The sequence below is a fragment of the Danaus plexippus genome, chromosome 2 (assembly GCF_018135715.1).
Source record: "Danaus plexippus chromosome 2, MEX_DaPlex, whole genome shotgun sequence".
Taxonomy (NCBI): Eukaryota; Metazoa; Arthropoda; class Insecta; order Lepidoptera; family Nymphalidae; genus Danaus; species Danaus plexippus.
Genome location: NC_083537.1, coordinates 2559439 through 2585751, shown reverse-complemented (window position 1 = coordinate 2585751; position 26313 = coordinate 2559439). Strand labels below are relative to the sequence as shown.

The following is a 26313-nucleotide window of genomic DNA, read 5'->3' as shown; positions in this document are numbered from 1 at the left end:
ACACGCAACTATTATACCACGCAATAATAATTAAGAACAAAAAATAGCATTTCAGTATAAGACAAAAGATTCGAAATAGTAATTAGGTTATTCAAACATTTAGTAAGATCAATAAATAACTATAAAATTCTAGAGAGAAGAAGAATGCGTTTGCTAATCCAAGAGGTTTAAAACTTACTTGTTAGATTTTGTATCTTAAGGTCGTAAAGGAATGACACAATTTTTAATTGTTCGTAATAATCTAAAACCAGATTTCTCCGAAAAGAAGAAAAATCTTTTAAAAAATATTGCAAAATAATTAAGTTCTTCAATTTTGTATAATTCTGTACACTCCCACTAATTGTATTCTTAATTATCAGGTTGGGTGAAGATCCTCCTAAACAAGTAAAACAAAAAAATATTTTTAGTTACGAAATAAAATTGTATATAAAAACATATACAAGCATTTTTCCACATATATTTTTTTAATTTTAATTATATTGTTAGGGATTCCATTACTATAACAGTATTGTTAGCCATGGTTCCAAATAAAAAAATATATACTTAATTATTGACTAACTCTTAGATTAATAACTAGCATGCGGATAATATTATTTAATATGGTATTTTTGATTTACAGAAAACCGTAATAGTAGATTTACACTCGCGTACGAGTCGCGAGACGAGGCACGAGCCGAGGCAGAAGGTGAGAGTGTAAATAGTCGCTCGCATCTCGTCTTGCGCCTCGCAGCGCTCGTATCCGGAGCGGTAATTTTGGCACGAGTCGAAGAACCTTGCAACAAACGCGAGCGTTTTATTAACATTCGCGCTCTCGCTTCGTTCAAGTTTTAAACGTTATGCCGTGCAGATCAATCAAAATTGAGTAGTTTAAATTTTTTTTCACCTCTACTACTAGTTTAAATGGTCTAAAAAATTAGTCTAGCAGATATAATTAAATAAAATTAAATCTGCTAGACTAATCCATGAAGGACCTGTTGCCGGTAACAATTCGACGTCCCCCATTCTGGCTAGCTAGATCACAACTGAACTGACCACGAGAATGTGAACAGACACTCATTTACCATCAATCGCGAGGGGTGCGAGCTGTGATACGAGACGAAGCACAAGACGAGGTACGAGGCGTGAGTGTAAATGTAGTATAAGGATTACAATTGAAATAAAAATTTACACTAAAAAAATTTCAGCGCAAAAGTTCTTTTAAAAAAAGTTCCGAGCGAATAAAGAAAAACAGTCTTTTTAATTTACTCATATTCTATATTTTATCTACAAATCTACATTATAAAAATATCACAATCTGGTTATATAGGAACTTTATACACATAATTAATGTAATTATAATCTAATCTAATAATCTTTGTCATCCTTTAAAGTTTATTGGGTTCAAGTTAGTTATTTTTAAAAATTATAAAGCTGAGATTTCCGAACTTATAGACCTGTCTAGGTGACAATGTCAAGACCAAATTTCAAAATTGAAATGAACTTATTTTCTATAGTCTATAAGGAAAAGAATAGTTATAATAACTTATGTTTTATTTGATTTACAAAATAGTCAATATGCGTAACTTTTTCGTGGGAGAGTAGCCAGTAGCGCCTGCTAGTACTTCAAATCACAAATAGTAGTTTAATTCAATCTTCCACATTCTTGACATTATTATGTTGCTGAAATGTGGTCATGGGTAACTAAAATATAACATACTCTTTCAGTCCTTATAAAAGTTCAAGTTTTCAGTAAAACAATCATGTTTGTTATTTCAGGGCGCCAATTCACATGGACAGCTAGGCTTAGATTCAACAAGTGAACAAATAGACAAACCCACTGAAGTATCAACAGAACATTTAAGTGATATTCAACAGATTGCCTGTGGTGGTGGACACACATTATTACTAGCTGAAAATGGGAAACTTTTTTCATGCGGCTGGAATTCAAGGAGACAATTAGGTTATGAACAGGAAGTTTATACATTCAAGCGAGTTTGGGGTTTAAGCGGTATACATTTTATGAACATAGCCTGCGGCTGGGATTTCAGCTGTGGTGTTACTGATGATAAATTCTTATTTGTTTGGGGATCTAATAGTTATGGCCAGTTAGGTCTACCTAAAAATGAATTTCCAGATGAAGTGAAGCCAGTCAGGTTACAAGTCAATGCATGTTCAGTGTCTATGGGATTGAGACATACAGCCATAATAAATTCGAAAGGTGAGGTATGGACAACAGGATGTGGAAGGCATGGCCAGCTAGGATTAGGTCATGATGTGTTAAAGGCAGACAGATTTCAAAGAGTTCCTAAATTAAGTGTTATTTCTCACATAGCATGCGGACAGAACCATACTGTAGGCTGGAGTTCTGAGGAAAAAGCTTTATATGTGTGGGGTGATAACAAACACGGACAATTACTTCTCTCTTCTGAAAAATATAAAAGAATTTATAAACCTGAAAAAATTGATATTGATGTGAAAAGAGATGTAAAAAAGGTATTGAGTGGCTGGACAAATGTGTTGCTCTGGTTACAAGATGGGTCTCTTCTCACTTGGGGGAGGAACAATTATGGGCAGTTGGGAACTGATGCCCTTTTCACTGGGAAAATTATTCACATAAACTTACCAGGTTTGTGAAGACAGTCCATAAAGTAACATACATTGATTAGTCTCATTAAAATAGGAATGTCTTAAATTAGGAATACTAATCACCTATAATTACTTTCTGTATATGGGAAGAATATTTATCAATCTTTTAGTAGGGCCTGATACTATCCCAAAAGTTCATGAGTTTAAGATAAAGACAAAAAAAAGAAGTTTTAGGACCACTTTCATCAATTCTGGGATTTCTATATGATGCATAATTTAACAATTAGTCTTGCTAATTAAATAGCGAATTATAATAAAACGTAAAACATTTGTTAAATAATATATTTATAAACCTTTGAAATCAACTTAAATTTACTGAACTAATTCATCCATTTCGGACTTATAACAACAGTTGAAACAGCTCGCTTTATGATAATGAAAAAAATCTTTTTTCAGGTGGAAGACAAGTCAAAGATATAGTTTTAGGCTCTGAGCACACTGTATGTTTAGCTACTGATAACACGCTATGGGCATGGGGTTGGAATGAGCATGGCAACACGGGAACATCTTTAGGAGACTGCATCTTCCAACCAGTTAGGGTACCCATTGACAGCAAAATAAAGATATCCCAAATATATGCCGGCAGTGCCCACAATTTCATAGTAATGGACAAAAGTCCAGCAGACAATACATACACTCCCGAAGATATTGATTGATACAATTATTGTCTCTATGCCTAATCTTTTTTACATTAAAATGTTGCATTATTTTCTAGTCTCATATTAATGTGATAACATGTTGAGAAAAATATATATTTGTTAATAGACTTGTTCCATTTTCATAATTCTTTATCCATTAGCATAAATACTAGTATGAGTTACCAATTGTAATATTAAATAAAACAAAACCAGATAGAATTAGCATATACCTTATTAATCATTATTCCAACAAACAAAAAGCGCTTATCACTAAAATGTATTTAGTAATCAAAATAAATTGATAAATATAAAGGGAACAAAAATACTATTACCATGACATTTAAAACTGATAATTTATGACTATATAATACATAGCTTAAAAATAATATCAAAAAATTCAGCCACTATGTCACAAATACGCTCCTTTTAAAATTGTATATCATCCATGAATTTATGTTATTCAGCCTAAATGTTTTTTTTTTTTTTAATCTTGAAGTTGCTACCTCTTTCTTTCACCTTTTTGTGTTTTACGCTTTTCCTTTTTCTCTTCTTTTAGTGTTTTTTGCTTTTCTCTGTAAGAAAAAAGAAATATTTTTATTAATAGCCGTAGCTGATTTGTTGGTGGCTAGTAGTTTTAAACAATACCACTAATACTATAAAGTTTGAGTGTGTTAGTTACTTTTTACACAAAAGCTAATGACAAAATTTTGAATGAAAGGGCAGTCTTGATGACCGACCCAAATATAAGAATAGTAATATAATAAATAATAATTGATCTAAAAATTCTATGTTGTTCACATAAGAACACTATAAAAGTTGTATTTTGAAGTTATATGACGGAAATAATATATATCACAGCCAACACATTTCTTAACAAAATTAATAAATGTGTTTTACATCTTGAATCAAATTCCAGAGTCCAAATAAGCAAATTCACATGCAAAAGCTATTGAATTTGAAAGTAGTGAACATTAATTTTGGTTAATAATTTCTTTACCTATCCTCCTTATCCTTATCTTTCTTCCGTTGGGCTTCTAAACGTGCTTGTTCCCTTCTTTCACGTGCTGCAGCAGCTACATCCAAGGCATTGGTATTCTTTACCAAATCCTGACCTTCGGTATCCGAATCGTTCTCTTCATCCTCCTGAACGATAAATGCACTGTTAGCATATGCAATACTATGAATATGAAACAAACACAATATTAATGTACCTCATTATCAGGCAACTGGCTGTACTGAGAAAGTATAGCTTCACGTATTTTTTTTTCTTCATCGGTATATTCACGTCGGGTCGTTGTAGCCAAAGACTGAGATTCCAATAATTTTGCTAGCTGGATGTCAACATCAGCAGCAGACTTCGGTGACTCTTCCTTGGGTTTACATACTTCCCATTTATCAATAATTTCATTAACGTGCGCAGATATATCTTTGTCCTATAAGAACGGTCTTTTTTAAAATATATTATAATTTAATTCTAACCAATAAAGTGCAAAAATTGAAACTCACCACAATTTCCGACAATAACTCTTCCAGGGCGTCTTTTTTCTCATCTATAGTATCTTCACTTTCCAAAATACCAGATATATACGAGCCGAAAACATTTTCATCGGTTTTTAATGATTTTAATTTGTCAATTAACCATGGCTGAAATGCGCTAACGGCTGCCGCCATTTTGACAATTGACATTAAGGTATGACATAAAAAGACTATAGCTCACCACAGATAATAGTCACATTTTAAACAAAATACAACTGTCCCTATTATGTTTGCGCCAGCATTGAAAAAAATCGATATGGAAAGAGATGTTCATAAATATTGTATTATACTAGAATTGAATTGTAGATAATATAATTGTTACTGGAGTCTTTGAAAAATATTAATTTTCAAGATACAATGATCTTTACCGCATCTAATAAGGATCCCTTTTAAAAATATTGTATGCTGAAGTCTGTACCCAGTACCATACAGCCGTCATATGTCAAAGTGTCTCGTCATGCTGTTGTCTATTTTGCGGTAGATTTGTTAGACTCTGTTTCAATATACCGAAGTCATAAAGCGATTACAAAGCAAATTTTAATATATTTCTTATTATAACTTACTTCAACTCGAAAAATGTCGGCAAGATACGATAGAGCTATTACTGTGTTTTCACCGGACGGTCATTTGTTGCAAGTTGAATATGCTCAAGAAGCCGTACGCAAAGGTTCTACTGCTGTAAGTTGTTCACCTTTTAGAATCCGTGTTGATATACTAAACTTTTCTCTATAGACAACTTCTTATTAACAGGTCGGCGTAAGAGGCAAGGATGTTGTTGTCTTAGGTGTTGAAAAGAAATCCGTTGCAAAGCTTCAAGAAGAAAGAACAGTTCGAAAGATTTGCCTCCTTGATGACCACGTCGTTATGGCTTTCGCCGGTTTGACTGCCGATGCACGTATACTTATTAACCGCGCTCAAATCGAATGCCAGTCTCATAAACTAACTGTTGAAGATCCAGTTACTTTAGAGTATATAACAAGATATATTGCTAGTCTAAAGCAGAAGTACACTCAAAGCAATGGACGCCGGCCGTTTGGCATTTCCTGTTTAATCGGTGGCTTTGATTATGATGGTCACCCTCATTTATTCCAAACGGAACCATCAGGCATTTATTATGAGTGGAAGGCTAATGCTACTGGCAGATCTGCTAAAACTGTTCGCGAATTTTTAGAAAAGAATTACACTGCAGATGAAGTTGCTTCTGAAAATGGTGCTGTAAAGGTAATTAGTACTATCCTTTATTATTATAGTTATATGCTTGGAAATGGAATCAATTACAAATAATAATTATTTGATTACAGCTTGCAATCAGAGCTCTCCTTGAAGTAGTTCAGTCAGGACAGAAAAATCTGGAAATTGCTGTAATGAGACGCAACCAACCAATGCAAATGCTAGATATAGATACTATAAACTCTTATGTGTCTGTCATCGAAAAGGAGAAAGAAGAAGAGGCGGAAAAGAAGAAACAAAAGAAGTGATTTTTTTGTAACAATAATTTTATTACATTGAAAAACATAACTTTGTTTTAATCATAACTAACTTGATCAGAAAAAAAATTAAGAATTTAACAAGTCAATGGTTTGAGATATTTGAGAGTACAATTCTCTCAAATTGGACACTCCCTCTTGGCTGGAAGCCTTGTTAGTCATAATGTCATTAAACATCTGATCCCATTCTCCATGATAAAGATTTGTGCTGTCATTGTGTTTCTGAAACATTAAATAAAGTTAGACATAAACATTATCACACAAAATAAAAGTTATAAATAATAATTTTATACATAATATCTAAATAAATGATAAAAAAAAATATGACTTAATATTTACATCATTCATTGGATTATCATCGTTAGAGTCATTGCTGACTGATGGTAAAACACAGTTCAAAGAGTGATTTTTGATCTTCTCACTCATTCTTGCAATGTCTTGCTCAGCATCTTGTCCTATATTGAATTCAGCCAGCAACTGAACACCGCAATTTCCATTGTTGGCATCAGAATCAAGATCAGGCATATTGAGAAATTGTCCCGGGAAAGAATCATGATTCTGATGACAGGTGTCAGAAAAATCTATGAGACTATCTTGTGATGTATCCTTCAGGTCGCTATAAAACATTCCACTCATTAATCTTACTCACTTTATAAGGATAACTTTATATTCCTAACCATACCTATATTGTATATCATTGGTATTCTCCTCTTGAGACGGTTGAACAGGATCTGTGTTATAAAAGTCATAAGGGTAGGATAGGAGAGGAGAAATAGGATAAGATTTAAGGAATGAGGAATTGGACCTGGTACAGTTATCTGCTTCTGATCTTCCTGAGATTTTGGTATAAGCCAATCCAATTCTATGTTGTCTTCCTCTTCACAAAAATCATCAGGTGCATCTTGAACTAATACATGAGTATGTAAAGTTGAGCATCATTACTAAATATATCAAGATGTACAAAAATTATATTTGAACCAGAAATAAAATAATAATAAACGCTAAATAAATAAGTATATTAATTTTGGTGTAGATGAAAAGCAAATTATATTTCAATGCATATAAGGTACCTTCGTAATCAGGGTTGCTATCTGTTTTTGAAGAGTCTAGCACAAGTAAATCCTGGGCAGCTTTTTTCAATGCAATGCGTAATGCACGACGTGCTTTTTGTAAGGGTGATATATACAACAACTGCTCATTAGTCTCGAAAGTCTGAAAAAGTATTTGAGTAAGTTATATGACTTAAAAATCATGTAACACAGAGATTGTTTACCTTAGTTTTAAAACTCCTTTTCATTGTCAAAGCTTTTCTTGTTATTTTGTTTAATAACTCTGGTCTGCCGTATTGAAAATAATCATGTGTATATTCGTGCATGTAAGGATTACTGGAATTGCAGAGGGGATCCTGGAGATGAGACGTCACTTTCCGAAAACCATATAAGTTTAACTGTCTTATGAAACTTGAAATATTTGTTGTTTTAAAAATAGAGTGATCACATTGTAGATAATTGTGAAGAACTCTATAATTTAGTAAAATAGTTCTTCCGGTACCACCCCATAATATAGCATCGGTATGTAAATCAAGCAAATACCAAAGCTTTTGTGGAAACCGCATTTGTGAAATTGCGCTAGTAGCTTCTTGCATTTTTAATTATCTATATAAACTTAATAATATTAAAGTTATTTATTATATTCAAATGTTTAAGTGTTGACTAGCGAGACAGCTTGAAGGTCATACTAGTAAAATTTAAGATCAAACTTCGCGCCTAATTCTAACATAGCCAGTAAAGTTCAGTGCTGCCAAGAGTAAATTTTTTTTTTTTGGAAATCTTACCACTTTCTTTTCATTCTTCCTTTTAATTATCAAAAATTTGAAACATCACTTGTTATCTCATACTCTAATTTTAGTCTTTAATGTTGTCTTATTAAATTTTGTCTACTAAGAAATTTTAATTTTAGGAAATAAATTAATGTATAAAAGCAAGAATGAGTGTTTTATTTGAGCAAAAATTATTTTCGCATATTGATGAAGTGCAATAAATTATTTAGTTACTATATTTACGAAAGTTTTATAAAAGTAAGCAAGATTCGAAAGAAGAGATTTTATCTCTTAGTAAAAGTGTAACCTTGTTTCGGTAAACAGTTTTGACAAAGAAAAAAATATTATGACTTTTTATTTTGTGTGACAAATATTTTATGTTTGTAAGCTTACTTGTACATATTAATTAATACAAGTGTTTTAATTTAAGCAACGTGAAAGAAAGAACATATTTATTTTGAAGTTTGATTGGGATACTTATAATGTATAATGTCCGTAAAATGTATAAAGCTTAACGGTTCTGAAACAGCGATTACTTATTTTTTTGTTTATGAGCAAAATGAAACAGTATTTATTTATATTTAATTGTAAATAAATAAAACAAAAATACAAAGTCAAGATGAACAAATCCAGGTATATTTGTTAATTTTACACTTTTATCTAAGTCAAATTAAAAATATTAATGATAATAATATAATTCTTCTCTTAGATTCTCCATGTTATTGTTGGAGCCAGGAGAAATATATTTTGAGGATTATTCCTGTACAATGAGTGATATATCAAACTTATCTAATACAATACAGGGTAGATTAAAACTTTGTTCAAAGTCTCTTATTTTTGAGCCAAGAGAGTGGATTTATCCACTTATTAAATTATATTTTAAAGAATGTATTGATATAAATGTAAAAACAGATGGTGGTGATGAGAAAAGTGCTTTAAATATAAGAATTAAGCAATACGCTGAGATGTTAGAAGAGAATATACTAGCACCATATAAATTTAAATACGAATGTAAAGAGTTCCGTTTTAATTTTGATTTTGTGTCTGCTGAGGAATGTTTGAGCCAGATGCAACAATTACACAGAGCATCAACTCTCCATGCTCCCGAACATAACAGTATGGTGGCAACTATCCAACATTCTCGTTATACGAGGATGACGTTTGATCCCGTTATGATGGATGATTTTACAGAAAAAATTATTGAGGAATTTCAAGCTGAAAAAATTTCACCATTAGTAAGACACCAAGGCAAATTAGCACTCACTTCTACAACCTTATATTTCCAACCATTCAGCAATATCGAATGTGTAAGTTTTAGGTCAATATATAAATATAATGACCATAAATGAGTTTAATCGTTTTTAAGTATATAATATAAATATTTAGAAGTTCCTTAAAAGAGACCGCAATCTTGCACTATTAACATTTTTAATTTAAAATTACAGAATGCAATTCTAAAAATGAAATTAAGCGAGCTGAGCAGGATATATAAAAGGAGATTTTTATTAAGGCAAGTTGTATGTATCAATGTATGTTTCTATATTTTTTTTTTATATATTTTTTATTCACACAACAGTAGTTGAGGCTGATTTATTTTGATTTTTTTTCTGATTTGAATGAATCGTGATTGGTTGCCATGATTTTATTAGTTTTTAGACTTTTCTTTGTTGTATTTAGTTGTATGGTGAAAATATTTTTAAAAAAATTTGAATTTTATTTAAATACAGCTTAAGATGTTTGCATGTGCTACATACACAGTATATATATGTATATATTAATGAGTAACTTATTATTTTTTAACTCTTTGCATAGTCACCTTTTTTTATGTAAAAAAAAATAATTCTATCTTGGAACAATGGATCGATTAGATTAATTTTTAAATTATGAATTAGATATAAATTCCATTATTCACTTATTCAAAACCCTATCGGCTTTAAGTGTTGTGGTTGTGCTTTATTTAATCTTAGACTCTTTACTACTGTGCTCAACCCTACATTATATCATTTATGATAATCATTTCAGGGCCTTGAAATATATGGTAAAGAAGGTACTGCTGTGTCTCACATATATCTTGTATTCCAATGTGAGGATGACAGAGATCTGGCGTATAAAACTCTAGAAGAATCTCCAAATGTACACTTGGAGCCCGTTCATGTCGAAGAAATGACACTCCAATGGCAGAATGGAATTGTATCTAATTATGATTATCTGATGTATCTCAACTGGTTAGTATTATTTTTTTTAATAACATAAGTAACAATGTAGGCAAAGAAAAAAACAATTTTTGTTTATATTGACTAGATTTATGATAGTCAATATATATTTTAGTACTAAATAAAATTTTGGGATAAATTTCTGACATTCTAATGTGCATAAGGTTATTTATATTTAAATGATATAAATATTTTTGGCTGTTTCCTTGATGCGTTATTTTTCAATTTCTAAATGGATAGATGCAATCTGCTTTTAAAAATAGAATTTGCATGGATTTAAGAGGAGTCTGTAGAGTTACAATTTAAGCTATGTTGGGAGAAGGTTTTGTACTGTGACTACTACTCTCGTTTAGATAGACATATGAAAATATTCTTAGTCTGTATTCGCCACTGATTGGGAAACAATTTAAGAAGCTCCTTTGAAAAGTTCAAAAAATCATATATACTTATAACATCTCTTTAAACAATATTTCTTTCAGTCTCGCTGACAGGAGTACAAAGGACTTAACACAATACCCTGTATTTCCTTGGGTGGTGGCAGATTATACATCAGAAACATTAGATTTAGATAATGCAGACACATTCAGAGATCTCACTAAACCGATGGGCGCTTTGAATCCTGATAGATTGGAGAAATTACTAGAAAGATTCCATGAAATGTCTGACCCGAAATTCTTATATGGATCTCACTATTCAGCTCCCGGCCTTGTATTGTTTTATTTGGTAAGTAATTATTTAAAATTTGAAATTGTTACATTATGAAACAAATTTCTGCGAATCGAGACGCTCGACAGAAGTGATAGCTTAAATTATTTAATATAGAAGTATTGTTGGGTATCAAAGAAATTATGAGTTTTTTTTAATGAGAAAAGGGGGCAACCGAGCAGACGGCCTACCTGATGGAGGTAGTACCGTCGCCCATTGACATCCGCAACATAGATTTGCGGCTGTGTTGCCACCCTCGATTAGGGAAGAGGGGGAGGAAAGTGGGAAAGGGAGGGAAAAGGGAAGGGGTAGGAAAGGGTGGGAAAAGGGAAAGGGCAACCGGCTCTCTCACTCATTCGACGAAACGCAGCCATTAAAGACTACTTCACGCTGATCTTCTGTGAGAGGGTGGTACTTCCCCGGTCGAGCCAGCCCATGTTCGTGCTGCAGTAACTTGACCACAGCTAGGCTCTACCACCTTTAAAGTTTATGAATAAATTTAATATTACTCCAAACTTTTTTGACGCATACGTGTAATATTGTTGCCGTATGAGAGAAAGGGAAACGAGATTCAGTAGCGTCGTTACGCGTTACGTTACGAAGCGGTCTACCCGCAAGAAGTTATCACTTCAAAAAATGTTGTATTGTAAATTTTTTTGTTTAATGATTTCAGGTAAGGAAATATCCACAGTACATGTTGTGTTTGCAAAACGGAAGATTTGATCATCCGGACAGAATGTTCAATTCAGTGAAGGACGTTTATAATAATTGTTTGAAGAATATGTCGGACTTTAAGGTTTGCTGTTGTTGGTTGTTGTATTTACTTAAGTATATGTATTAGGAATCTTAGAATTATTTTGGATTATTTTATGTATTACAGTATTTTAGTAGGATTTATTTGAATAACTAGCTGAGGCTGGGTGAGCAAAAACACATTTGTAGCAGTGTGTTAATATATGAAGTATCTAATATTGATATTAAAGAAAAATGTTATTGGAATATTATATAAATACCTTCCATTAATTCCAGGAGCTCGTGGCGGAGTTCTACGATACAAGCGCAAAGGGAGATTTCCTAGTTAATATTCACGATATAGATTTCGGGGAGCGCCACGACGGAAACAAGGTCGCGGACGTGGCCTTACCCCCGTGGGCGGACACCCCAGAACAGTTCGTACACAAACTAAGACAGGCCCTCGAATGCGATTACGTGTCCAGATACTTACACGCCTGGATTGATCTCATATTTGGTTACAAGCAACGCGGCGAGGAGGCTGTCAAAGCTAATAATGGTTTGTAGATTTCATGTATTAGTCTAATTTCATAATTAACGGAGTTTATTTGATTTGCGGTTATTTTTAAAAAAGAGGGTAGTTGTGAATGTTATAAGTGAATGCGTCTTGCCAATAATTTCTATAGATATTTTATTTGATCAATTTATTATCTGTATTAACATTGATATTATTAAACTATTTTATTTCGTAATGCTAGCAATAAAAAAATTTGAACTCTCCTATATATACGCATAATAATCAATTTGGGTTCGCAGTATTCCACCACGTGTGCTACGAGGGCTCCATAGACTTGGACGTGATATACGACATGAACGACAGACACGCGCTCGAAGTACAGATCATGGAGTTCGGCCAGATACCGAAACAGCTGTTCACTAAGCCTCATGTGAAGAGAATACCACAGCAGATAATAAAGCCGCTGAACACGAAGCCGACCAGTCATATAGAATGTATTAAAACAATAGCGTTACACAAGGAGGCCGTGACCTGTGTGATGAGAGAGAGAGACAGAATCATATCGGTCGGTAAAGACGGTACTTTGAAAGTGTACGACGTTGTCCAGGATAAGCAGATACGCAGCGTCATACTGTGCGGTACGCCGCTGAGTTCCTGTGTTATGGTGGACGAGCATATAGTAGCTGCTGGTTCGTGGGACAATGAAATGTATGTATCATTTTTTAGTATTAAAACGGCTCAAGGTAAAGTAATATACATTTATAACATTTGAAAGTGATCATAAGATATATACAGACAAACATACGTATATGCTTATCCTTAGTATTAGTAATACTGTACTGGATGCTCAAAAAAGATATTAAAATAAAACAATAGTGACTAAAAGTAAACAAGCAATAGTAGTTCTTACTGCTGTTTGGAGAGGGCTGCAGTTACTTTGTACGGATTTAGATTATTGAGCTTGATGACGACGGATATATTTAGCTTTTATTTTTACCGGACTTTGTTTAATATGCTTTTAACTATATTTTCCTATATACATATATATATATATATATATATATATATATATATATATATATATATATATATATATATATTTTGCAGATATTTATACGATGTAGAGTATGGCCGGGTTGTTGAGAGTTTTAGAGCTCACGATGACTCAGTAAGCTGTCTTCTGTGGCTACCTAAAGGTACAATATGCGTTTCTTGAATTATTATACGTATATTGAACGTTAATTATATTTTTTATACGTATAATAAAATTAAGATTCATTGCAAGGGAGAGGGCGTAAATTGTTCTACATTCTTCTCAGTCTAAAACAGTGGTTCCCAACCAATGGTCCGCGGGATTCAATAAGCGGTCCGCGAGCGAGTTCAAAACTCTTTTAAATTTTATTAATTTTTATTTTCTTAGCCATTCACTTTATTTTTCTTTTACATCGTGGTCCTGGTCTCATGTGAACAACAAAGAAAACCAAGTAGTCCCTAGTCAAGAAAAGGTTGGGAACCACTGCTCTAAAACAATCATTTACCGATTGCAAAAAATAACAATTTGTCAAACCCGTTTCACTTGTCTAGTGTGACGAAACAGAAAAATAATTACTGACATGACGGGAGAACGATATTAATTTGCATTTACATTAGCGTGCTCGCCACAAGTTTGAATAGTCAGACTACATACGAAGCGTAACTTCATATCAATAGCGTACGCTAATATGTATGTAAGAAATATTTATGAATGAAAAACCGGATACGCTCCGTATGCAGTAGAACTTGGACTAAGCATACTGATCCCGTTAAATGGAAGTACCTCATATTAAGAATATACTTAAAAAAAAAATTTTAGGAAACAGATTAACATATAACATGCAGTAATGTGCATGAAATATAATTTATATAATCTGTTAATGTTTTAATATCTTTTTAAAGAGCGCGTGTTGTTGTCTGGTGGGTGGGACGCCGTAGTACGTGCTTGGAGGCGTGCGGGCGCTGGGCTAGCGCTCCGCGGACTGAGGGCGGAGCTCGACCACGACGGACGAGTCACCGCCTTGGTCGTCAGGTCTGTGGGGCACACGCACTCTATGGTTATTCAAGCCGTTTATTAATAAGAAAGTTCTGAAAACGGCCATTATGTATATTTTTTTTTCAATAATGTTTCTTAGTCTAAAATCCTTAATTAAATATGTACATATGGGACTGTACTTATACTCAATTAAAGATAAGTAGTAAATTATGTCCAATTAATTTAAATATAATAAGAGGGAGCTGATTATTGAAAGAAGCTTTTTTGATCGACCCATCATTATTTAGGTCCGCTAAACCTGTTCTCGGAACATTTTAATGTTACACTACTAACCACGCCTGTCTTTCTTCAGGTACAGGAAACACTACTTGGACATATTATCTGGGACCAGCGACGGCGACGTCTACCTCTGGGATTACTCCACCAAGGAGTTGATTAATAAGATCACGGTTCATCCCTCGCCGGTCGCCGGCATATGTCTGTTGTCAGAGGAGAGAATCGTCAGCGCCAGCGAGAACGGTGACTTGAGCGTCACCGATCTGAAAGTTTTGAGTTCGGTAAATGATTTTATTAAGAATCTGTATCTGTATTTATTATATTGATGTGACAGAGAATTGATACCTGAAAATATTTTCACAGAATGTATACTTGCATATATGAAGTCTCGCTCATAATATAAATGCAAAAGTTGTTGATGTTTGTTGTCGTTTAATGTAAAAACCGTTCAATGGATTTTAAAGAAACTTTCCACTCATGTAGCTTAGACATTAATATGAGACATAGGCTGTGATACATCCTGAATTATCTGTGATTAACATGGGAAGACATCATAATAGTTGTATTTTATATGAAGTTACGTGACACAGACGATAGATGTCGCTGTCGGTTGGGTATAACACCTGTTTGTTTTAGCATACTTTATACATTGCTCTCTGAACCCAAGTTCGTTAGGACTAAGTTGTAAGAGCATACTAGTATATTATTGTGTTATCTAATGATGTCCAGGTGTACGAGAAGCAGGTGTCGTCAACCCTGAGGGCGGTGTGCTCGGAAGGTGACCTGCTGTGGGCGGGCGGGGCGGGTTTGCTGCTGCAAATGGACATGCTCGCTGTAAAGCAACTGGGGGAGTATGACGCTCATCAAGGTACTGGATTTGAGAAGTGTTGTGTAATTTGAATGTGTATATGTGTGGGTTTATATCTGTGTGTGTGCGTGTTCTAGAAAATAAATGTTAATTTGTACATGTTTTTAAATATTATAATAAAATATCTTGATATTGTCTTCATACTAATTAGTAAAAGTGTTTACTATGAAAAATCTGACAGCTTAATGTGAACAGAAGTTAGTGCTTTAACTATTATTATGTATTTTGATTTCAGATCTGATCAGGTCCATTCACTACGATGCAGCCTCGAAAACCCTCACAACGGCTAGTGATGATAAGTCAATTAAAGTCTGGATAATAACATGATAGTTTTTATATATTTTGTAATCTGTTAGATAAATATCAATATTATTGTACTATGAAAAAGTATTTTACATTGTATTAAATTATAGACAATAAAATATATTGAAAATGTTCATTCTTTTTATCTTTTGCTCCATCGTTGAATGAATTAGAAACGACGAAAAATATCTCAAGCGAATTTACTTTTGTTAACAATTAAAGTGGGACATTCTGGAATAATAGATTAAATAAGTTACCTTTAATTTTATTACTATAATATAATTTTATATTGGACTGTAATGTCTGCAGTTCTAATTATTTTTTTGGCATTTATATAGTCCTTGTATTGTGAATTTTGCTTAATCCAAAAATTAGTACATAAAGCCGCGTTCATAAAGCCGCGTTCATACAAAATTCATAGCATGGCTATTAAATTATGGTATCTAATTTTGACAGGTGGGAAAAAATATTCATAAAGCATGAAAGATATTTACAAAAAGTTAGGCTAAATCTTCTAAGATTATTTTAACAGGTAAAGACATTATCCTTGTATTATTTTATTTCAATATAATAATTTGGATTAAACCCAATCCTGTCTATGGACGTTTCACAAACTCTATACTTTTTATCTGTTTCTTCTCGTTTAATTTACATCACTTTAGACATAAGAATCTAAAATCATGGTGTTCATAAAAAAAAACAAAATAGAATAGATTTCTGACCTGCCCGGCACACAGATATAAAAAAAATATGTATCAAAGCTCTGTTTTCTGAAAACATTTTAATTTTTTTTCAGAAATAATTTCTACACTGTAAGTAGGCAGCGAGTAATTCTAATTTAAGGATTTTTCAAAAAGAAAATGTCTTGTAATTATGTCTTTACCTAATAATCACGAAAGATGTATTTATTTCGTAGTTTACGATTACAACTTACCTATATAAAAATGTTTTGTTTATTCTCGGATTTAAAAATTTATATTAGGAAAAAAAATATTCGATATTCTTAAATTAAAATAATACAATGTTAAGGATAGGAAAATTAATATACAAGTGCTAAAATTGTAATAAAGTTTCTTTTGATTAACATTCATTGTGATAATAAAAAACTTACCTTTAAGGATTCTGATAAATAACTGATGAGTTACATCACATACACATTTGCCGCTTATAACATTACTAAATTTAAATCATACTCACCATAAAAATCAGCAAAGCAAAAAATGTGTATATTTTAAAAGAAAATAATATTGTATAAGGTGTCTGGAACATTAACGATTTTATTTCTTACCCTAAAAATAATCCACTTAGCTTTGCGTTTTTCGATGATACTTTTAAATTCCGTTCGTTATAGTTCAAGGATTTTTACGTCATTCGTGTCGACAATGGCCAATAAATATTAAACATTTAACATAGTGTTTTAGAACTTTTACAGGAAATAAAATAATCGATTTGCATTTTGTTCATTAACACCTTAGTGTGAATAAAACCTAAATCATGAAAATTTATCAGTTTTATATGAAGCAAATTATAACTGTTAATGTAAAGGTATATCCTATCTACTGTTTGAGCTGTAAGTTGTTTAATTATTGAACATATATGTATTTAATTTTCGCTATTATTTTTGCTCTATTTTTACACAACCTTCGCAGCGAATACCCTGGCTTATTTTAATAATTTTAGCAGCTACGTTCTTGAAACACTTCAGTTAAAACAATTTGCCGGTTTATGCGTGATTGATTGTGTAACATAAGACAACCAGTGGAGCTGTGACTAGTGGCTATCTCTGCATTGATTGTATTAGCAGTACTTGTATAATAGCGGGATTACTGTTAATTAATAATTACAAAGCAAGCTTTTTGCTAGAATATAATAAATTTCATGATTTCTTGAAGAATGACATAAGAGATCATCACATCAAATAACTGTCTGTTAAGACTCATAAACATCACCTTCTTTTATTAAATAAATATAATGTTAGTAATATATCATTTTTTTTTATTCATATTAATTTAAAAGTTAGAAATCAACATAAGTTTCCAATTAATATAATAAAAACTTAGTAACATGATAATTTATTGTAAGAGTTAAAAGATAACAATTTATTTGACTACACTGTAACAGACTCTACCATAGTTTTTTTAATTAGTTCACCGAAATTCTCAGTCGCATCACTTACTTCACTTTCCACTAATGTTGGTGTTACTTCTGAGTGTTCGACTGGTACCTCTTGTGTAACTTGCACCGAGTGATCTAAGTTGAAAAGAGTATTGTGACTAAACCAATTCTCATCATTTTCTATGGTTTGCAATTTATTGCTTTGTTGATATGGCATTGATAGTAAAGTAGTATAATGGGCATCTGTCTTGTTGTCCATATTTACATTTTCTGGGTTTTTATACATATCATAGTGGTTTTGTTGCATCATGTGATACTGCATACTGTGTTCCGGCATACTCGTACTAGGTTTGTGTAAGTATTCAGGGACGTACATATGGCCATAATGATTCAGCATTGTCATCTGAGAGTTATGGGCAAACTCTTCAAAAGCAGATGCTGGATAACTATGAATCCCCTTAAAGAGATGTCCGTCTGAATGTTGTTGATCATAAGGATAGTTGAGATCGGGATATCTTTGCATGTTATTTGACATATTGAAGTTCATCGCCGGTGATGAGTAGGGTGGACCTTTTCCTTGAAGTATGTTCGAGGTATAATCATGATTTCCATGATTGGACTCATCATGAAAGTTCATCATGTTGTTGGACTTAATATTTCTATGATCTGTTTGGTCATTTCTAAAATTATATGATGCATCATTTTGATTATTACAAGGTATACTGTTCATGTTATGATGAATACCAGTGAAACTTGGGCTGATGCAGGATTCTATACCTATCCTGGGGGTTGAATTAGTATTGGAAGCCAAATTATTATCTTGGATATGACAGTTTTCTTTTTCGTAAGATGAATCTGTAACACATGTCGACGAAATATGCGCTTCCGCCCATTTACGTTTTACAGCCTCCTGAGCCTCTTCATTTTTCTTTTCTAGGCCTAATCTCATTAAGGTATTTATAAAGTGAGTTCTCACTCTCATGGGGTTGAATTCTATTCGGCCAGTCTCGTTACCACATCCATCCCTTGTACAGCCGCATGGAAAGTTTAATCTATCAACTTGACATTTTATTCCAGATATACTGCAAAGACAGTTTTCTGGATTGCAAACACCTTTACAAGCACAACCACAAAATTCACGAGACGTCCTTATATCCCTACATTCATCTTTTTCGTAACCTTCAATTTTTCGGACGCCAGCCGCTCGCAGCAAAGCTCTTCTTTGTCGAGTAGGGACTGGCTGTAAGAAATAATAACTATCTAAGTCTAACTCTGATTCGGAGATATCACTTGCTTCCTCCTCGGTGTCGCTGTCCTCGCTGGATGACAAGGAAACTCCTTGTAAATTATGGCGCTCACTTTTTAACTGCTGTAAAACTTGTCTGTGTAATCTTTTTTGTTCTAGTGCATGTTCGGTTAACGTAAATGTCTGAACATGGCTATGTTCCCATTCCATTCCCAATGTCGAGCCACCTTGAGATGGGACACATGTAAAACCTTGTGTCCTTGGAAAGTAATAAACGGTTATATTATTAAAATGAATATTATTTTTTTGTTTTTTCATTTCGGGTTCATTATTGCTTTCGAAATCAGGTTTTCTCTTAAGATTGCTCTTCTGGGGTTTTTTGATTGAAGTTTCAGTATTTTTATCCTCTTCAACTTTGTCGCTGTCCGAGATAGGGTCAAATTTTACTTCATTATCTCGCGTGTTTCTGCATTCTGCGTTATTACATTGGAGGTTAAATTCAGGTAATTTCGGTTCATCGGTTGTCTCCGAACCGAGTCCAGAGTCACTTCCATCTGACCTGTCCTGGGCATCTTCTTCCCTGTCAGTAAGGGCCGAGTCTGGAGGAAGACTTCCTAACGCTGAGTCCTCACTGTCAGCGGAAGCGGTGTCTGTTTTAATGTCATCAATGTCACTCAAAGTATCATTATCATCCATCTTTACAGCATAATCTAGTTTACTATCACTACTCTCATAAAACTGAGAGTTGCTTATGTTATCTTGTTCAACATTATTGCTGAGGTCTTCACTATTAACGTCACTATCACTACTTTTGTCGTCTCTTATCACAGGTAAACAATTCTCTATATTTTCTTCCACTGATGGTTTATCACTTGAGATTAGTGATTCCTCTGATTTTTGAACTGATTGATTTTGATTGCTGTCCATGATTTCTGTAAATCAAATATACATTATACTTATATAATATTATTTCTTTGATATATAAACTATAACGACGTGTATAATAAATAAAAAATCCTCAATCAGTTTCGATGGTATTAAAATTTTCTTTTTTTTTCGTTAGGACGGGTGCAGGGAACGTTTAGTTTGAACGCAGCAGCATTATAAATCAAACAAAATGATAATACAAAACCGGTACCTGTTTCAAAAGTCTGTGGCCTCAGCGAGCTTCACCTGCATTTGTATACATGTATCTTCGAATTCTCCAGTCCATTTTGTTCCATCGTCTTAATAATTCTGATCATTCTTGTTCCGTCATCATCAGAAAATATTCATTTCGAGGAATCATAATTTTTATTAATTTGGTTATCACTTAAACGCACTGTCAAATATGGCAACAATATTCAAGGCAATAAGGTCTTTTATTACACTCTCGTTGCTTTGACGCGCCGTATTGTTCTTTATTTATTATTATCTGTTTTATTTTGATAGCAATCCCACATAAATTCCTTCTAATTAAATATTTTATTCAGCCAGTAGTCTTTCACGAAATAATTTACACACAAGGGTTGGTTAGAATAATTTTAGTTGTAAATTCAACACAATTTAAACACTCGGAGAGAGCTCACTTTTACCACATCTAACTAGCCGTTGCCACTCGCGTAATCGTGTTGAACGACTCATGGGCGACGCAGGCAAGTTTGCATACTGGAAAGTGTAAAAGTCGACTAACTCTATGTGGCTGGTTACTGTGAGGGCCCTTTTGAATTTAGTTGGGTATAGCTTGTATGGTTCGACGTGACGTTACCTCCCCCCGCCCCCTCCCCCCGGCCTTGCGACCCTCCGCACCGCGCTCACCCGTCGAGCGCGCAAGCGCTATGTCTCTCGACAGTAGAAATAATATCAGCTCTACATTGAAAAATTCCATTACCCAAATACATTATTAATATTATTTATTTATAGTAAAATGACTTTCGTTACACTTAGATGGATCGAGAATGTTGTGTCGGTACCAATTGTTCTATAAATATTTTATATTTTTAAAACACTTAATCATAACACAACTGAAAGGTGGGAGATAAGATTTTGAAATAAATATCAAGAAACGTTCGTTCGTTAAATATATTGTTTAAAAGAATTGTTTAATGTTGTATTATTTCCTTATAAAGTGATGATATCTATTGGCCTTGCCTTAAAGAAGGTGAATCATTCTTCGGAGTTCACAATCCCTTGCTCTCAGGCCAACTCGACAGGTCTCTGTCGTTGGTCGGAGCACGTCTACGTCATATCATGAATGTTATATACATATTTTTTATGGCAGACGGCCACAAATAACTGTATCGTTAAACTCTGCAAGAAGCATCTGTAGTTACTTTCATCGGTCTTATTCAATTTACATAAAATTACGCTCTAATAATAATTCTTCTCTCGAATTTAAGTTTTAGCTAATAAGTCAAAGATAAATTATCTTGTATAGATTGTGGATAAGGTCTTATCAAAGAATAAATAATTTTGATACTAAATTATGTCTAATACGTAAAATGTTTCAAATTGTTAAATGTGTCAAATTAAAAATTTAAAAAGTTATCAGTAACAAGTGTCATAATATGTGATAAATCAATGAAAAAAAGATAAATTTTCTTATTCTATTAAATCCTTATCAGCAAATGAATATTTAAATTGTGATAGATGAAATGTACGAACAGAATATGACAAGACAATTCACACCGAGAAACATAGATAATTAAGATCGGGTCTGGCAGGTTTTATATAAAAAAAATATTTTGAACAGAATTGTCTATCATTCAAAATGAATATTTATATTTTAAAATAATATATGAATATTTAAGCGTTTCTACAAAATATTACATGAATAAAGGAACATTGGTATACCGTGTCACATTTCTTACACCGCGCCCTCACTAAACACGGCGTCTCATTAATTAATAACAAACAGTATAGCCTTTCTGGAGTGGAAGTTGTTAAATATTTATTAAAATGATAAGAGGACCTAATTATTAAATAAAAAAAATGCCATGTCTTGTTTTCTAAATATACTTATTTCACTGAGATAAATAGCTTGGAGAAATATGCTAATTTCTGACAACATTCAAAAATTTTACTGATTATTTACATAGATAACCTATAAATCGAGTTTTTTTTACCCATTGTAATTATATTGCAATAAAAACTTTATAAGTAACATGGACGAGCATTGTCGATCGATAAAGTATTTGTGTTTCTATCGCGTGCATTTTTTTATCTATAAAACAATTTTGATTTTGTTGTAAGTTATAACTTTGACGCTGATGTATAAATGTCACGACCAAAAGCTTGCCTTGACCCTAAACTATTTAACTTTTAACAAATATTGCCAATCCGTTAGTCTACAACGAATCATGGAACGTTCAATATACACGTTAATAGACATTATTTACGTACTAATTTTTCACTATTCGAATTCAATTCAATGATTTGAATAATATGTAGTAAAATAAGTATTTAAAATTTGTTTATTTCATCTAACTGAAGATTTGCTACTTCTCTAACAAATCTTTTGACGAGTAATAGCATATTTTAGTCATTCAGACATTTTATACTTTTGTTTTAAACATTTAACATTTAGTTACTATCAAATTTCTGTTTAGAGAAATTAATAGCAAAAAAAATATCATTTACCAACTAATATTATTATTGCATAATATTTACTCACAGATTAAAAATTTTATTTATTTTATTATCTTAAATTTTCTGGTAGCAATAAAAATATTTTTTTAATATATTCCTATAATGAACAATCAATAATAATGAATAAGATTATTTTACATTTATATTTTAGTTTTGATTCAACCAAGCAGGTTCTAATCATTTGTTATTAACTATTCTAACAACTTCTGTCTATGTACGTTAATAGAATTGCATAATTCAATTTATAATGAGTCGTAGTGAATAATTAAATAAATAATAATAATAAAAAAAACAGAAACGGAGTTGTTTCTAAATAATATCAGAGTCGTAATTCTTATCCAAGGTTATTTCATTTTTATATAGTTTACGAGCAAGATTACAAACAACTACTTGTTTGTCATTATTCAGTACGAACTAAGCAAGGTACTAGCGAACAGCTAAACGCATGGATTCCTAATAAAAATAGAAATTCGTCACTCAAGGTAATCTACGTACATATGTTATAGACTATTTTAAGAAACGTTATTATTAGTTAGACTTACAAAGCGGCGAGATAAGAACGTATTATATCTACAACGATATTACACGAGTAATTGAAAGCTCTACTTCTCTCTAATACAAATTAATTTCATCTTTCTAAAACAGTTTCATTATGAAAGGACCTTAAATATCACGACTAATTACTTGGATAGTCTACTTACTTCAGAATATAAGCGTTCTTCAAATAAATTGGCACTCTGTGGTAGACATAATATAGGGCGAGGCTATACGTACCAAGCGGCATGTATATGATAATCAATAGATATTTTCAGGAGGCTTTCGCAGAGGGCGAAAGCGACGCTGGCATAGGGCTTTCTCGCTCTCGCCTGTAATTTATACAGAACATGTAAAATTTACAGATTATTACAATATTTGTATATATTATATTTTTTACGTTACAATTATGTAACACAACATATGTCACGAATAAAAAATTGTAAGTATAATGAAATAATATGTTTATAAATGTTTTATTTGATTTTTTAAATGTTTTATTTCCTCTTCTTCTTCTCTTCTTTCTGTGATGTTTAGGAAATACGAGATTAAAATCTTATTTTATATAACGGTTTGTTTAGCTCGATTAAATACTTAAATATGAAGTTAGTGAGTACTTTTATTTTACGTACTGCATCGTGTGTTTTTTGATTGTATATCGTCTGTTCCACATTTTGTTGATACACAATCGCAAGATTCTGTTTTATTGATAAAAAGTGTTGCCATATGGAAAATCCAATATTTAAGGAGTAATATAAATTTCAATGAGTATTACCGCTTGACGCAGTACATAGTAATGTTAGGTTAATTTTATAAAATTAAAGAAAGACATATAAATTGTATGTTATAACTAGTTAATAAGAAGTGATTATTTTGTTAATAAGATGTTAAACCTATTTAAATTGATTGTTTTATTCATTCTTCCACAATATACTGTCTCGCTGCCAGTTCCTGTGTACAGTAGGTCTGTCTAGAACCTACCTACCTATATAATACAAACACCGTGTCGTGTCGTACCTAGGCACTACATCGTATCTTGCATCGAGGCTGTTTTGACGTTCACATGGTTACAGTAAAAAGCAAACTTCTTCATATAGCGTTCATTACCGTTTGAAATATCCATTAAAAGCATGGTTGATATGAATAAATAATTTTTATAACGGACATATAGTATGTAGGTGTGTAGGGAGGGCGGGCGTCGGGTGGCAGACGGGGGTAGATTAAATTTCGTGCTATATAGCTAGGAGTCAACCTCTCTTGTATTCATCGCCGTTAGGACTGGAATTGCTTCCCTGTATTCTCTGACGACAATGCTGTTCAGACTGTACATGTAGATGTATATTTATGTACATATGTAATTGAAACATACGGCTATATTATGTTTATAAATATAAAACAAAAAGGAGGGTAGGTAAATAATGATGCCATTAAATTTAATGTGTTTCAGGTGTATTTTTTTATATTAGCTTGGTGGTGTGGTATACACGCTGTTATGATATACATGTTGCGGATAAAGCTTTTATGATTTCTAATTTAAATTAATTGCTAATATCAGACAAGGATTAGAACAAATAGTTAATGTGCTTAGAGAAAGAAATGTAAATGTATTTTTCTGTGAGCATATTAAGCTCGGGCTGAGGTTTTGTTTTTTGGGACACCTTATTTTGTTGCCCATCAAAAGCTAGGCTGCGACAGAGTCAGACATAGCTGATGCCATGACCGTTGGGTCAGCGAGCATCATCATTGAGCTACTTGCTAACGTTCTCAGGAATATAATATGAAAAAAATATATATAAAATAACAATTAACATTATAAACAACAGTTTTATTAATAACCGATAATAATTAGTAATGCGCCAATATAGAATTTATAATATAACTTTTACTTTATAATATAACATAATTTCCGAACTGTTTCCGCTAAATAGTGTATTGATGACAGTTTTTATTTAGAAATTTCTGCCAGTAAAATTTGATGGAAAAACTTCTAGTAGAGAGTAGAGTAGTAGTAGGTAGAGTTTATCGTTTAATTTAATATTTCATCGATTCATGTATTTAATTTTCTTTATAAAATATCTATATATATAATGAGATCTAAGATTTTCGCGAGTATTCATTTAAATGAAACTAGTGTTATTCGGATTTACTACGCGGATTTTATTATTTAAAAAACTACATAATCCCGAAGTTTCGGTTACTTTGCAGCAACCGTGATCACGGGCAGACGAGGTGTGAATGTCTGTCAGTTGGTCCTTGTTATTTATCATCTAGATAGATAGAACCGAAACGTCGGGATTATGTAGTTTTTTAAATAATAAAATCCGCGTAGTAAATCCGAATAACACTAGTTTCATTTATCTATATATATTTTATAAATAGTACTCTTATGCAGATTCTTCGATATCAACACATTTGTATAGTACTTTAAGCCAGACCATTGAACCTCATATTAAAGTATACGTAGTTTAAAAGCCTAAAGATATATGATAAATAAATCATTAGGACAATAAAGAGATACATCTCCCTGAAATATATCCAATAAAAATCAAAATTCTTGTATATAAGGTAATTTTGAACATATATCAGGCAGGAATTGTTTGAGAAACACCAAAGACATATCAATTTTTAAACTTTAATTGTCTGCTGTATTGTTATGTAGTAATTAATTTATGTTTGTTACTTAGTTTCGTCCTTCCGCCTTCCCGTGAACACGATTAGTGTAAAGCAACGTCAGAATAATATATCAAACGTATGTATATGGATAAACAGTGAACTTAAAAAGAAAATATATTTTCCTTTGAATGTTTTGAGTCAGTGAAAATCTTGTAAAAATAATCGATATTCGGATTTTTTTTTATCAATTTAATAGCGTGATGTGTTTAATAAAATTAATCGAATAAAAGCTTTCTTGTGATTTATAGATAAAAGAAAGGAATTAATCGGTCCAGACAGAGTAAAGTTTTCGATTCTTACACATTATATTTCTCTTTATTTTATGTTAGAAAGAATAAATTTAATGCTATTTTTTCACTTCCGTTCCAGC

At 32.3% G+C, this 26313-nt stretch overlaps 6 protein-coding genes across 6 annotated transcripts; 3 read left to right on the top strand and 3 right to left on the bottom strand.

The window, feature by feature from the left end:
* The first annotated feature begins 1470 nt into the window (after positions 1 to 1470).
* Positions 1471 to 3391, top strand: LOC116779680 (probable E3 ubiquitin-protein ligase HERC3). Its single transcript, XM_032674078.2, has 3 exons — positions 1471 to 1676; positions 1756 to 2605; positions 3022 to 3391. Exons 1-3 carry the CDS (start codon positions 1665 to 1667, stop codon positions 3279 to 3281), a joined length of 1122 nt encoding a protein of 373 aa, XP_032529969.2. The 5' UTR covers positions 1471 to 1664; the 3' UTR covers positions 3282 to 3391.
* A 296-nt stretch (positions 3392 to 3687) lies between these two features.
* Positions 3688 to 4950, bottom strand: LOC116779681 (coiled-coil domain-containing protein 43). The gene is made up of 4 exons (XM_032674079.2): positions 4770 to 4950; positions 4475 to 4696; positions 4261 to 4406; positions 3688 to 3835 (listed from the first exon to the last, which is right to left on the bottom strand). The coding sequence occupies exons 1-4, from the start codon at positions 4947 to 4949 to the stop codon at positions 3763 to 3765; spliced, it is 621 nt and encodes a 206-aa protein (XP_032529970.1). The 5' UTR covers position 4950; the 3' UTR covers positions 3688 to 3762.
* Positions 4951 to 5240: 290 nt separating this feature from the next.
* On the top strand, positions 5241 to 6317 carry LOC116779852 (proteasome subunit alpha type-7-1). The gene is made up of 3 exons (XM_032674355.2): positions 5241 to 5477; positions 5550 to 6020; positions 6101 to 6317. Exons 1-3 carry the CDS (start codon positions 5376 to 5378, stop codon positions 6275 to 6277), a joined length of 750 nt encoding a protein of 249 aa, XP_032530246.1. The 5' UTR covers positions 5241 to 5375; the 3' UTR covers positions 6278 to 6317.
* On the bottom strand, positions 6278 to 8244 carry LOC116779851 (uncharacterized). The gene is made up of 6 exons (XM_032674353.2): positions 7560 to 8244; positions 7357 to 7498; positions 7092 to 7193; positions 6969 to 7017; positions 6626 to 6902; positions 6278 to 6508 (listed from the first exon to the last, which is right to left on the bottom strand). The coding sequence occupies exons 1-6, from the start codon at positions 7929 to 7931 to the stop codon at positions 6356 to 6358; spliced, it is 1095 nt and encodes a 364-aa protein (XP_032530244.2). The 5' UTR covers positions 7932 to 8244; the 3' UTR covers positions 6278 to 6355.
* Positions 8245 to 8391: 147 nt separating this feature from the next.
* On the top strand, positions 8392 to 15882 carry LOC116779429 (protein FAN-like). Its single transcript, XM_061521519.1, has 13 exons — positions 8392 to 8738; positions 8815 to 9412; positions 9551 to 9622; positions 10128 to 10330; positions 10798 to 11041; positions 11697 to 11819; positions 12053 to 12314; positions 12572 to 12980; positions 13380 to 13468; positions 14208 to 14337; positions 14654 to 14858; positions 15307 to 15445; positions 15681 to 15882. Exons 1-13 carry the CDS (start codon positions 8725 to 8727, stop codon positions 15770 to 15772), a joined length of 2580 nt encoding a protein of 859 aa, XP_061377503.1. The 5' UTR covers positions 8392 to 8724; the 3' UTR covers positions 15773 to 15882.
* A 1922-nt stretch (positions 15883 to 17804) lies between these two features.
* On the bottom strand, positions 17805 to 20782 carry LOC116779428 (uncharacterized). Its single transcript, XM_032673691.2, has 2 exons — positions 20248 to 20782; positions 17805 to 20041 (listed from the first exon to the last, which is right to left on the bottom strand). Exon 2 carries the CDS (start codon positions 20034 to 20036, stop codon positions 17856 to 17858), a length of 2181 nt encoding a protein of 726 aa, XP_032529582.2. The 5' UTR covers positions 20037 to 20041; positions 20248 to 20782; the 3' UTR covers positions 17805 to 17855.
* Between the last annotated feature and the right edge of the window lie 5531 nt (positions 20783 to 26313).

Coding starts and splice junctions, on each gene's coding strand:
- LOC116779680 (XM_032674078.2), top strand. Junction 2,606..3,021: donor TATTCACATAAACTTACCAG/GTTTGTGAAGAC, acceptor ATCTTTTTTCAG/GTGGAAGACAAGTCAAAGAT.
- LOC116779681 (XM_032674079.2), bottom strand. CDS start 4,949: ATGTCAATTGTCAAAATGGCGGCAGCCGTTAGCGCATTTCAGCCATGG. Junction 4,697..4,769: donor AGTTATTGTCGGAAATTGTG/GTGAGTTTCAAT, acceptor CCGTTCTTATAG/GACAAAGATATATCTGCGCA. Junction 3,836..4,260: donor GATAAGGATAAGGAGGATAG/GTAAAGAAATTA, acceptor TTTTTCTTACAG/AGAAAAGCAAAAAACACTAA.
- LOC116779852 (XM_032674355.2), top strand. CDS start 5,376: ATGTCGGCAAGATACGATAGAGCTATTACTGTGTTTTCACCGGACGGT. Junction 5,478..5,549: donor TACGCAAAGGTTCTACTGCT/GTAAGTTGTTCA, acceptor TCTTATTAACAG/GTCGGCGTAAGAGGCAAGGA. Junction 6,021..6,100: donor CTGAAAATGGTGCTGTAAAG/GTAATTAGTACT, acceptor ATTTGATTACAG/CTTGCAATCAGAGCTCTCCT.
- LOC116779851 (XM_032674353.2), bottom strand. CDS start 7,931: ATGCAAGAAGCTACTAGCGCAATTTCACAAATGCGGTTTCCACAAAAG. Junction 7,499..7,559: donor AAAGGAGTTTTAAAACTAAG/GTAAACAATCTC, acceptor ATACTTTTTCAG/ACTTTCGAGACTAATGAGCA. Junction 6,509..6,625: donor ATGATAATCCAATGAATGAT/GTAAATATTAAG, acceptor TTAATGTTTCAG/AAACACAATGACAGCACAAA.
- LOC116779429 (XM_061521519.1), top strand. Junction 10,331..10,797: donor TATCTGATGTATCTCAACTG/GTTAGTATTATT, acceptor TATTTCTTTCAG/TCTCGCTGACAGGAGTACAA. Junction 13,469..14,207: donor TCTTCTGTGGCTACCTAAAG/GTACAATATGCG, acceptor ATCTTTTTAAAG/AGCGCGTGTTGTTGTCTGGT.
- LOC116779428 (XM_032673691.2), bottom strand. CDS start 20,036: ATGGACAGCAATCAAAATCAATCAGTTCAAAAATCAGAGGAATCACTA.